General features: G+C 42.9%; 2 protein-coding genes across 3 annotated transcripts; one reads left to right on the forward strand and one right to left on the reverse strand.

Moving 5' to 3' along the window:
• The first annotated feature begins 397 nt into the window (after positions 1-397).
• LOC134458952 (uncharacterized) lies at positions 398-3796 on the forward strand. 2 transcript variants are annotated; one of them, XM_063211324.1, is made up of 8 exons: positions 398-723; positions 888-968; positions 1118-1800; positions 1907-2090; positions 2283-2527; positions 2903-3074; positions 3336-3484; positions 3589-3796. In XM_063211324.1, exons 1-6 carry the CDS (start codon positions 720-722, stop codon positions 2933-2935), a joined length of 1230 nt encoding a protein of 409 aa, XP_063067394.1. In that variant the 5' UTR covers positions 398-719; the 3' UTR covers positions 2936-3074; positions 3336-3484; positions 3589-3796. The 2 variants fall into 2 exon arrangements, with proteins under 2 accessions (XP_063067394.1, XP_063067393.1); XM_063211323.1 differs by having other exon boundaries at positions 2903-3484.
• A 209-nt stretch (positions 3797-4005) lies between these two features.
• LOC134458953 (P2X purinoceptor 7-like) lies at positions 4006-5527 on the reverse strand. Its single transcript, XM_063211325.1, has 2 exons — positions 5241-5527; positions 4006-4372 (listed from the first exon to the last, which is right to left on the reverse strand). Exons 1-2 carry the CDS (start codon positions 5486-5488, stop codon positions 4006-4008), a joined length of 615 nt encoding a protein of 204 aa, XP_063067395.1. The 5' UTR covers positions 5489-5527.
• Positions 5528-11305: the final 5778 nt, after the last annotated feature.

Here is an 11305-nt window from a genome sequence, read left to right on the forward strand (position 1 = left end):
ATACAGGTAGGCCGAGCAATTGTTACAGCACTAGTTTTAACACGATACGCATAAATGTAGCCCAGTAGGTTATAATGTATCCTATCAGTCGTAGCAAAGAGTCCCTAGCAACGAGGTGGCTTCCCTAGTAAAAAAAATGGGTGTAATAATTCAAGTCTGAAGAAATCAACACATTGATACAGTGTGTTAACAGTTTGCATCCGTTTTATGAAAGTTGGGCCCCTTGTATAGAACTGTATTCACATTTTATCAGCTCGTATAGGTACTGCTTTTGGAGGATGTCGACTCGTCGTAACCGTACCAGCGTTGCTAGGTTGGGGGGCTCATCCCGATGACAGATTTCTAAGATATAGATTTTTGTTGTTGTTGTTAGCCTATTATTCTTTTGAAACGATAGGCTACTTTCCTAATGTCATTGGACCTTATGTGTGTTGCATTCCCCCATTTCAATGGTAGGTTCTTGCTGATGTCTTAGAGAGGACGTATGATGATGGAGCTGGTGTATCTGAAGCCACGGAGGTAGGCCTATCGTGAACATTCCCATATCGAGCTTCTTATCTAAATTCAGATACAATCACGCATCATGATTACTGCGTACAGTATCAGTATTTGTCCATTCTTTTGTTCAGAACTGTGACGCCAGCTGCCAAGTTGACCTCCCTCTGAAAAAAACATCCACTAAAAGCACTACTGTCACTGCCAAGCCTAAGGTCAAAGAAATGGGTAGGCCTAAATATACATTGCAGGAATATTATGCCCATTGATTCTGGTATTGACAAATAATTTGCTTTCTTTTGCTGGTGCAGTCACAAGTCTAGTTACTATGTAGGATAGTTGAAGGCATAAACTGAGTGAGATGTGTTATTTGGTTTCATAATTAATTGCAGGTACTCAAACATGTCCTGGCCACTATACTGCCGATGCTTGTAATCAGACCGATAGGCCTAATGCAGTTTCCTCCAGTGCCAGTAAGTGTTGTAAAAGGACTTCTGTTATATTTGTTTTTTTCTATTCACATGGTTAGACTGTACATTTGTGTCATATGAATATTGTTATATAATTTGCTCTTTGAAAATAACCTTTACATTGTTTGTGTGTTTTACAACGTTTGTTACAGATTCAGACCTAGATGTTGACAGTGAGACTGAGGCCGAGGAAGATCCAGATGATCCAGACTATGTGATGTCGGATATGATGTCGGATGACTCCATGGACGAAGAGGACGAAACAACAGACCACCACCATGACCACTCACCAGACAACTGCTCCCAGGGTCAGGACCATCGAATCTACTTGGTATTTTGGTTAGCTGTTCTACAACTCATCAGCATTTGGGGAAGTTGCCCTTCCTGTGCAAGCAGAAGGCTTATCTGCACCAGAAAGGAGTCGGGGACGCTGCTGAAGCTGACAATAAGATGTGCCGACTGCCATCATGGGGGCACTTGGGACAGTCAACCCTACTACGGCAGACTGGCTGCAGGGAACATTCTGCTCTCCTCAGGCATACTTTTTGCCGGAGCAACAGCAACCAAAGTGCTGAGAGTACTCACACACATGGGAACTGCTGTCATGAGTATCCGTACATTTTTTCGCCACCAAAAACTGTTTCTACACCGGGCAGTAATGCAACTGTGGAGGGAGAGGCAGTTGTGGATGCTGGCCAGCTTACAGGCAGAGGATGGTGGAATAGTGTGTGGTGGGGATGGCCGAGCTGACTCCCCAGGACATTCAGCCAAATACGGCACGTACACCATGATGGAGCTAAGGAAGAAGGCTGTGATTGACATACAGGTTGTACAGGTATGTTTGACAGTGCTGCATGTACATCAGGCAATGTTTCTGTAGGAGTCTCCATTAAGTAAGAAAACGAAAGGTTGGGCCTAACGCTTTTTTGTATTTGTTTTAGAGTAATGAGGTTGGTAGTAGCTACCATATGGAACAGGAAGGCTTGACTAGATCTTTGGATCGAATCCTAACGTTTGTTCCCATCGACACCCTCATCACCGACCGACACATCTCAATAAATAAATACATCAGAGTTCATCACCCTGACATCAAACATCTCTTTGACATTTGGCATGTAGCTAAAGGTACAATATTACTGTTTGCTTTTCATATTTTGTGACTGATTTACATGTATGTCAGTTTACAGTTGGTCCAGCTGCTGTTGTCCATTTCACTGTCACCAGATGAACAGCAATAATTTCTGGTTGGAATTTATGATACATGATTTGTACTCTGTTCATTGACATACTCTATACTCTGTGTTTCAATTACACTAGGTCTAAAGAAAAAGCTTCAGGCATCTGCACAGCTGAAGGGGTGCCAGGCCTTGACCGGGTGGATTGGCAGCATCACCAACCATCTATACTGGTGTGTTGTGTCATCCCCTCCACACGACAGTGAGCTGGTGCTGGACAAGTGGAAGTCCATGATTTACCAATCCAGAACACACACCATGGTTTCCCTGGCCGCTTCAGCAGATGTCTGCATGCACAACTTGATGAGAAAGATTGGCTTCAACCATGTATGTTTCTATCCACAACATGCTTCTGTAATTTATCTAATTCAGCCGTTCCCAAACTTTTTCCCATGTGCACCCCTTTTACATTTCATTGCGGTTTGTGCACTCCCTACGCGAATGTTGCACAGCTTCACATTTTGGGCTATCCTTTGGGCTATTTTCCAGTAGACCTGATGATTTTTCTGTCATCATTACGGAATTGTTGCATGACAAGTTATAAATTACACCACACCCCAGTTTGGGAAACCCTGACCTATTTCATAAGTTAATGTCAAAAATATGATACATAGGACAGTTTGTCTTGTAGATGCCTGTATTTGCAAACCATACATGTCAATGCACGTTGGCATGTTCTCTTTTCTTGTGACGTGTCTCAAGGTACAAGAGCTGCTGTGGAACTGGAAAGGATAGTATTGAACCCAAGACTATGCAATGACATCGTACGTCTATCGCCCGCATACCAGACATCGACCATTGAGGCCTTCCATAGCTTGTTGAATCATTTTGCTCCAAAGATGACATGCTTCTCCTTCACTGGAATGGAATGCAGGTAAATAATATGTGAGGAAGGGGGATTACGTCTTTGGACTATCAAGTGAGAGGTCTTGTTAAGAATTTACTAACCGGCCCCTGCCATGGTCAACCGGTAGCTCACTAGTCTACCATCCGGCCCAGGGCCTTTGCCGACCCCTCCCCGTCTCTCTCCCCATTCGCTTCATGTCCACCTCTCACACTGTCCTGTCGAAAAAGACACAAAAAAAAAAACTTTAAGAAAAAAAAGGATTGACTAACCATATCACTTTTTTTCCAGGACAGCTCTCGCCGCACTTCATTTCAATGAGAATGCTCATCGGGCACGAGCTGTAACAGCTGATGGGGTACCGATGTATGGTGTTCATTACCCAAAATATAAAAAGGGAGGCCACATTGTAAGAAAAGTCTCTGAGGATACAACCTATGGTAATTTTCTTTTCATGTTAATGCATACATATATATATGTATATGATACAGTACCAGCTAAAAAGTTGTTTTTCTTAATTTTAATCATGTATGTTGCCTTCCAGTTTATGTGGGTGAGCTTCTGAAAATTGTCCAGAGTCTCTGTGAAGACCATGACTCAGGGGAAGGGGAAGACGACTCACACTGCAGACCACCACTGTGCTCAGCGTTCGAAAGACCAGACAAAGAGTTGGCCATCCAAAGTCACAGAACAAGGTTCCAATAAATGCAAATAAAGAGAACCATAACCTAATTTCTTCATGTGGGATCAGTTTGTTGATTTCAATATTATTTACACCATGTGCATGATACAAATTACAATTTTTGTACATGACTGTGGTAAACATCAAATTGTTGAACTGTTTGTTGTTCTATTGACAACCATAAATAGAACTAATATTATTGACTGATATTGCAAGATAACAAAATATAAACCATAGACGCCAATTTCAAATATAAAAAAAACCTTTTAATTATGCACTTTAGTCAGCATAAGTGAAGCCAACATGTTGACCTTGTTGCAAGGGAAATGTCTGTCTTATCTTAGCAACAGCACAGGCAGGTAAGGGAACTCTGACTTTTTCGCCCAGATAATGGTAGACCCAACGAACAAACTGCCTATAAGCAGTATACCTCTTCCAATTGTTCCCATAATCCAGACGGACATACTGCTTATAGGTCATGTAGGCCACATTCAACACATCTTCGTTGAGGCACACCGCAGAGAAGCTGTGATGGCTGGTGATGCAGGTGACTCCATCTGGTATTTTCTGATTCACCAGCTCCTGCTCCCGACAGCAAATGCTCTCCCTCTCTGTAGGCATGGCTACACACAGCCCACACTGACACCTGCACAAATAGAATAGCAGTAGTTTACCATCCAGTCTTCGTCACAAATAAGCAGATAGACCTGTGAAAATGCTATGTCCCTTTATCAACACCAGGTGGAGTAAGAACACAATAATCATATACGTAGCCTATAATACATTTTGAATACTGTCCGTAGTCGGATATTTGTGTGTGCAATTCATAGGCCTACTGTCAGTGAGTAGCCTATGCGGATGTGCAGCCTGACTTTCGGTAGATGTAGGCCTACACGGTTCATATCTCAAATAGGCATCACCCGGTTAAAAAAAAAGAAGAAACTAAAAATGAATTGGTCAATCGCCTTCTCAACTGAATGCATCGAGAGCAATGGGAAAGCACTGCCTTCGGTTGCGTTGGGCCTATTTACATGTTACTGATACAAAATAACCTCACCAACTTTTAACCAACCAAAGTTTCCACCCTGGATTTATGGTTTTATTCTGTCATATGACGGCTAATTGCTAAATAGACAGGGGAAAGCTAACCTACGAGTGGGCTACATTGTGTCCTGTTGTGTTTTGCTTACGCTGATGTAACACTTTTGGCTTCATTCAAGGACAAAGATAAGAAACCATAAACTAGATGACGTCCCTGCCATGCTCTAAATGTATCAGTCATCGGGCATAGTTGCGTGTTGTGGTGGCTATTAGGGGCTATATAATACATTTTTCAGGCATAGTTGCGTGTTGTGGTAGGCTAGCTATTCGTAGTTATCTCTAGGTCGTATTCAGTTCATGTTCATGTCCTAACACGCGATGTAGCCAATGAATCGTTTACACACACGACAACAACAACACTTTAAGATATTAATTCCGTAAGTAATCCTTGTCACAAAGACGGGTTGACCTACCAATCTTTATTTTCCATTCGTGATGCAGCAGCTGGACCCATGGTTGCCTGTGGGGTTTCCACCTCAACGGAGTTAGCTGTTGTTGTTTTATCAGGCACAGGCTCAAATCTATACGGTTGGATATGGCCGTAGTACATAGGCCTATCACCATCACCATCACCATCATAATCGCCATCATCTTCATCGTCACTGACAAACATTTCGAGACTGTTACAGCTGCCGCGTTCATACTCATCCTGGGCGTCCATAGCGAATGTGAAGAACAGCTAGTGATAGTGTGAAGTGAAGAACCACAGCGCCTTCTGGCGTTGACGTCATATCATGGCAACGGGCCACAAAATAATTTTCCTTGCTGGGTGCATTAAAAGTTGGATATTCACGTAACAACGTTTTCTTTTGGTGTGTATATGACACAAATCAAACATGTTGGCCATGTTGCATAGTTGAATTAAGGAATTTAATTGATTCATGTTTGTGTCATCAGCCCTTTAAGTCAGAGAGCTTTCACCGTGAAAGACTCTTAGCTGCTTCATGAGATTACCCAAAATACATTGCAGCCTCCAGGAAGCCTAGACGTGACAGAAACACACACCTGAAGTTTGGGCATTTTCATCATCCTATATTGAAATGTCTTTTGCCAGGAACAACCAACCCTGTCTGAGCAGACTGTTCCGTTTATGGTAGTAAACTTGACAAGTCCACTTATTGTAGTGGCAGGGCATACAGCATTTTAGCCCGACAGGCTGGTGCAGTGTCTGACCATAGGGGAAATCACAGCTGGTCCATAAATTCTGTCTATATCAGAAAATCTTTCCATATCGTGATTTTTTTCTCTGTAGGAATCTGTCAGTCATTAGATGGAGATAGCTGCTTGGTCTTCCTGTTGAAACATGCACATATCTGTCAAACCTCTGTGATGGAAAAAAATTGAAGCTAAAAGCTTAGAAGTGGCTAAGTAATTCTGAAGTTTTGTAAAATGCTGACATAGCGACAGAAAGGGATGTAGAGTCTGTTTGTGTGTAGGGGGTGGTTCTGTCCCCCAGGGTGAATTAAAATTGCCTGTGTGTGTGTGTGTGTGTGTGTGTGTGTGTGTGTGTGTGTGTGTGTGTGTGTGTGTGTGTGTGTGTGTGTGTGTGTGTGTGTGTGCCTGTGTACGTGCATGCATGCGTGCTTGCGCGTCTATGTGTATGTGTGTGCGTTCATGTGTGTTTGTGTTCATTTCCTTGTTCATATGCTTACACTGAATAAGGGCAGCCATGGGAAGGCTGTGTCCTAGAGAGGCCAAGCCCAGTCAATAGCGTCAGCAGAAAGGCCCACACCAAAACATACAGTACTTACCTCCAAGGCTCAGCTCTGTGGCCACACGCACGCACACACGCACGCACGCGCGCGCACGCACGCACGCACGCACGCACGCACGCACGCACGCACGCACGCACGCACGCACACACACACACACACACACACACACACACACACACACACACAGCTTTTATGGATTGGGCATTAGAAAAGGGCAGATTAGCAAACACTTAAGGGATGCCCTGCACTTATCAGATAATATGGCCTCACTTTACCTTATAATGCACCCCCCACCCCCCACCCCCGCCCCCCTGTGTCTCCCTTTTTTATTTTCTCTTTGAAACGTCAAGTTGGCAAGATTAACTTGAAGACGTTTTTTTTTTCTTTTTTTTTCTTTTGTCCTCATGGTGTTATGCACCCAAATTTAATTATCTCCAAAGTCATTGACTTAAACTAATTGCACAATGATGCTCTGAAAATCAGCCGAATCTCACTTTTTTATGCATCGCACATCTATTTCTGTGTTGCTATTTCCTTTGCTCGCTCGAGTCCCGCATTGATTTAATTTACGGCTCATTAACTAGCAACTGTATTAATACAACACACGCATGAAGACACGTGTGATGGCAACATGAAACAACACCCAATTTTCCCCTACATGTGTTGTCGTGCTTGATTTTAACTCCCTCTAATGTAGTGTTTCATAATGGCTCTGCCGCACGGCCCACACTCTGGAACAAAATGTCAAAACATTTGTTGGATGGCATGAGGAACAAAAATTCTAGTGTTCAGGTTTTTTTTCCCCTTTTTTACACAGAGACACTTAATATACATTCAGAGCTTGGGCACAGCAGTATGTATGCATTTAATTTCCTTCATTAACAATATGCAGGATTACAGCGCTGTAGCACAAGCCATTGCTGAGAGTAAAGTTAATGAAGAGGATTGATCTCGAAGGAAATCAACGCAATTACGGTAAGTACATCTCACATGAATTGTACTCAGCTAGTTTATTTTCAAGGAATGAAGCTAACTGCACAGCTAGTAGGTGGTACATACAGTACGTTTAGCAGTACATGTTTAACTCCAAAACAATTAAGCACATTGTCAGCTAAACCTTTCTGTCAACTGCTTGTCACCTACTGGTAGCTGTGTGTATATGTGTCAAACTGGACCTGTAACACTTCATCTAAGCCAGGTCACATTGCTCACAGTCAGCATAATGTCAGTGCAGAGTATGATTGATGTTGCAGGGACACAAGCTCAACTACCGTACCTTGGCTTTACACACTGAGTGTTAACTTGCTGTGAGTTTAATCCATCTAAACGTGTAACTGTCAGTTCATGGACAGTTCTTGGTGACTGCATGGGGATCGTTGCTGTATACCTCATATTCGGGAAGTTTGCCTGAAAAGCCAGACTAAATGTAAGACTAATTGTGAATATTTAGTCTGGCCTCGATCTATGACACATCAGAAGATTGTTAATGGGAACAACCCGTTGTTTTCCAAACTGTGTCTGTGCCTATTGGTCAACGCTTTGTCGTCACTCCCTCAAAACCCTTTCCGCTTTGCATCCAAAGATTCAAAACAAATCAAAACAAATCTCCTGCGTTGTGATTGGTCTGCCATATTCAGGGCATTGGGGCGTCGTCCGAGGCTGGACCCACTCACAGGCAAAAATAATTTTGGCCGCTGGCGGGTGGGGTTAGTTTACAAGGCTATAGGGAAGTGGTACTCTCATGTCAATGATCTTGAAGACTAATAAACAGTAGTCGGTAACACTTCACAATAACCTTCCGCGAAGTGGTTAACTAATGATTAACTAATGTTAACTAATGATAACTTATGGCAAGGTATTATTATGTTGCGACGGAAATTGGGGGGTGGGGGGGCATAAGCTCTGCTGCATAATCGTGATTAATAATCGTGATGGTGATTTTGATCAAAATCATTGCGATTATAATTTTTTTCCATAATCGTGCAGGCCTAACATGTTATTGTCAACAGCAAATGTTTAGTAAGTGTTTTACAGTTGATTTAATAATGATATATCAATGCTTATAATAGTATTATAGATGCACAACAAACCATTAGCTAACCATTAGTAAACCTTTTTTGCGGAAGGTTGTGAAGTGCTACCCAGTAGTCATGTCTATCCTTAAAGATGGAAGAGGTACCAGCGCAGCACATTATTGTAAAAGATACAAACCATTTCATGACCCATGGTTGTGACATGACCTAAAGCATCAGATCCTTGAATGATATGTGTGTGTCTGTGCGTGCGTGCGCACACCCACTGTGAGTGTGCACGCATTGTGTTTGTGTGTGTGTGTGTGTGTGTGTGTGTGTGTGTGTGTGTGTGTGTGTGTGTGTGTGTGTGTGTGTGTGTGTGTGTGTGTGTGTGTGTGTGTGTGTGTGTGCTTCAAACGTTTGCATTATACTCATTTTCTATCAGCCCTCCAGAAAGTTGTACTGCAACCTGCCTGGTTTTTAATCATACTGAGCAGATCTTATGAGGCAAAAGGAAAGAACGGACACAAACCAGATCACACAGTCAACCACACACACACAAACACACACACAAACACACACACACACACACACACACACACACACACACACACACACACACACACACACACACACACACACACACACACACACACACACATACACACAAAAGGCCCACATCCATCTTAGTTGACTGTTTCTCTGTGTTTATTTCAGGCCTTTGTATATCCCGGGGTGTCCCTTCGCATTGCATTGGAGGCAAAAAAAAAATAGAGAGTGAAAAAGAGATTAGGCGTGTGGGCAGGGCCACTGACAGCTTTCGCTGGGGCCAGGACAAAGTCATCTGAAAAGCCCCCCCCCAGCCAATACATTCAATGTAATGAGGACCCAATTATGGGCTCCTCGTCTCCTTGGGCCCGGGACAACTGACCCATTTGCCCCCCTTGTCAGCTTCCCTGGGCGTGGGTGCCGAAAAGGGAGAGTGTGGCTGTAGCTGTGGCTTTGGGTGACAGACGACCACGTCGGGCCCTTTGTGACTCCTCTGTCACATAATCACTCAGAGAGATGGAGACACAGTGCTAAGGGGTTTCCCTGACCCCTGCACCCCCGACTGCCTGCCTCCCTGCCTGCCTACCTTACTGCCTCCCAGATACACATGATGGAGAATGGAGCTGTACATTGTTTAAGTTTGTGTGTGTGTGTGTGTGTGTGTGTGTGTGTGTGTGTGTGTGTGTGTGTGTGTGTGTGTGTGTGTGTGTGTGCAGGGGCGGAGTGGCCCACCTTTTCCCACCGGGAGAATTTTCCCCTTGGCGGCCCTCTTTAAAAAAACAAAAAAACAAAAAAAAAAACAAAGCGAACAACATGGTTTCCTAACCAAAAAGACAAAAGCCACGAAATCTGCAGTCGTACTACATGTGGACATTAGTGTTGTCAAAATATCAACCTGAAGTGGAGAATTGTAGCCTACACCTTGATGAAATGCACAGCCAGTGGTGTAGTCTACGTAAAACGCAGGTATACGCACCCATTTCAAAATTTCAGGGATTACAGTATACCCACTTAAATATGATTGATCCATTATTTACAATAGCACAAATATATACAGTAGACTATACACACATCAAAAAATGCTCAAATATACAGTATACCCACTTCAAAAAGTAGACTACACCACTGGAGCCATCATCACAGTCCAAAGCATTCATAGGCCTACTAGGTTAGGCTACATCACGCTACTGTTCCATGCAAATGTGCACTCCACTGTCATTTTGACAGTTTGGAATTGAAATATCGTTTAAGGAAGACAGGATGAGCATGGGCACAAAGTTTTGAGTGTGGGGATTTTTAGCAGAGTAGGCTTACAAAATATAGTATAGTAGCCTATAGGCCTAGCTTACAAAAAGTCTGTCTACATTGTGCAATAAACCCACCATGCAGCAAATAAGCCAAACCTAATAGCTACTTCAAACCACAACCATAAGTCAACAAAATGTATAACCAAACGGTGTAGGCCTACCTTAAAACGCTGTCTTCGTCGCAGCAAAGTCTTTGTTTCTTGCAATCACTCTACTTTAATCCACAGCTTAGGCTACACACCCAGCACTGGTCACATCAGAATCTTGTGTGGTAATTATTTTGTTCCATTTCTTCAGACATAGGCTACATCCTAAATGTACCACATATAAATATATGTATGATAATAATATTATTTCGACTATAAGGAGATATACTGACGGTCTAAAAAATCAAAACAAAACCCATTGCTTCTGTTAGGCGCAGTTCTCTTCCTTACCACTTGGTGGAGTCTGTTCGTAACCCAAGTCAATAACCACAGAGCAAGTGAATGGACTGGAAAGACTGTAAACTGTAACAGTCGTGTGGAAATCGGAAAATAAATCATAATTTATTAATATTTCCATCCTTTGGTAACCAATATACATATCACAGGTTCTTCAAATACTGAAAACAAAATTGTGTTACTAAGATCTTGTAAACTTCCGCGATCTACGGTGTATGAAAATTATCAGTAGAGAAGGGGTGTGGCCAATTTACTGTTTGACACCGTCAGTGAGGTATTGCCGTCTGGTATGCGGTATAAATACTGGCTAGTCATTCCCACTGTAATACAGTGAGGTGGAAAGTGGGAAGTCAGTGCTAAAAAGTAGAATGTTAAAACGCAATGTCCGGTTAAGAACACAGTGTAGCCGCATTATTACATTTCACGGCCGCGGCCCACCGGGACAAGTCCCC

This window comes from Engraulis encrasicolus, chromosome 11 (assembly GCF_034702125.1).
Source record: "Engraulis encrasicolus isolate BLACKSEA-1 chromosome 11, IST_EnEncr_1.0, whole genome shotgun sequence".
Lineage (NCBI taxonomy): Eukaryota > Metazoa > Chordata > Actinopteri > Clupeiformes > Engraulidae > Engraulis > Engraulis encrasicolus.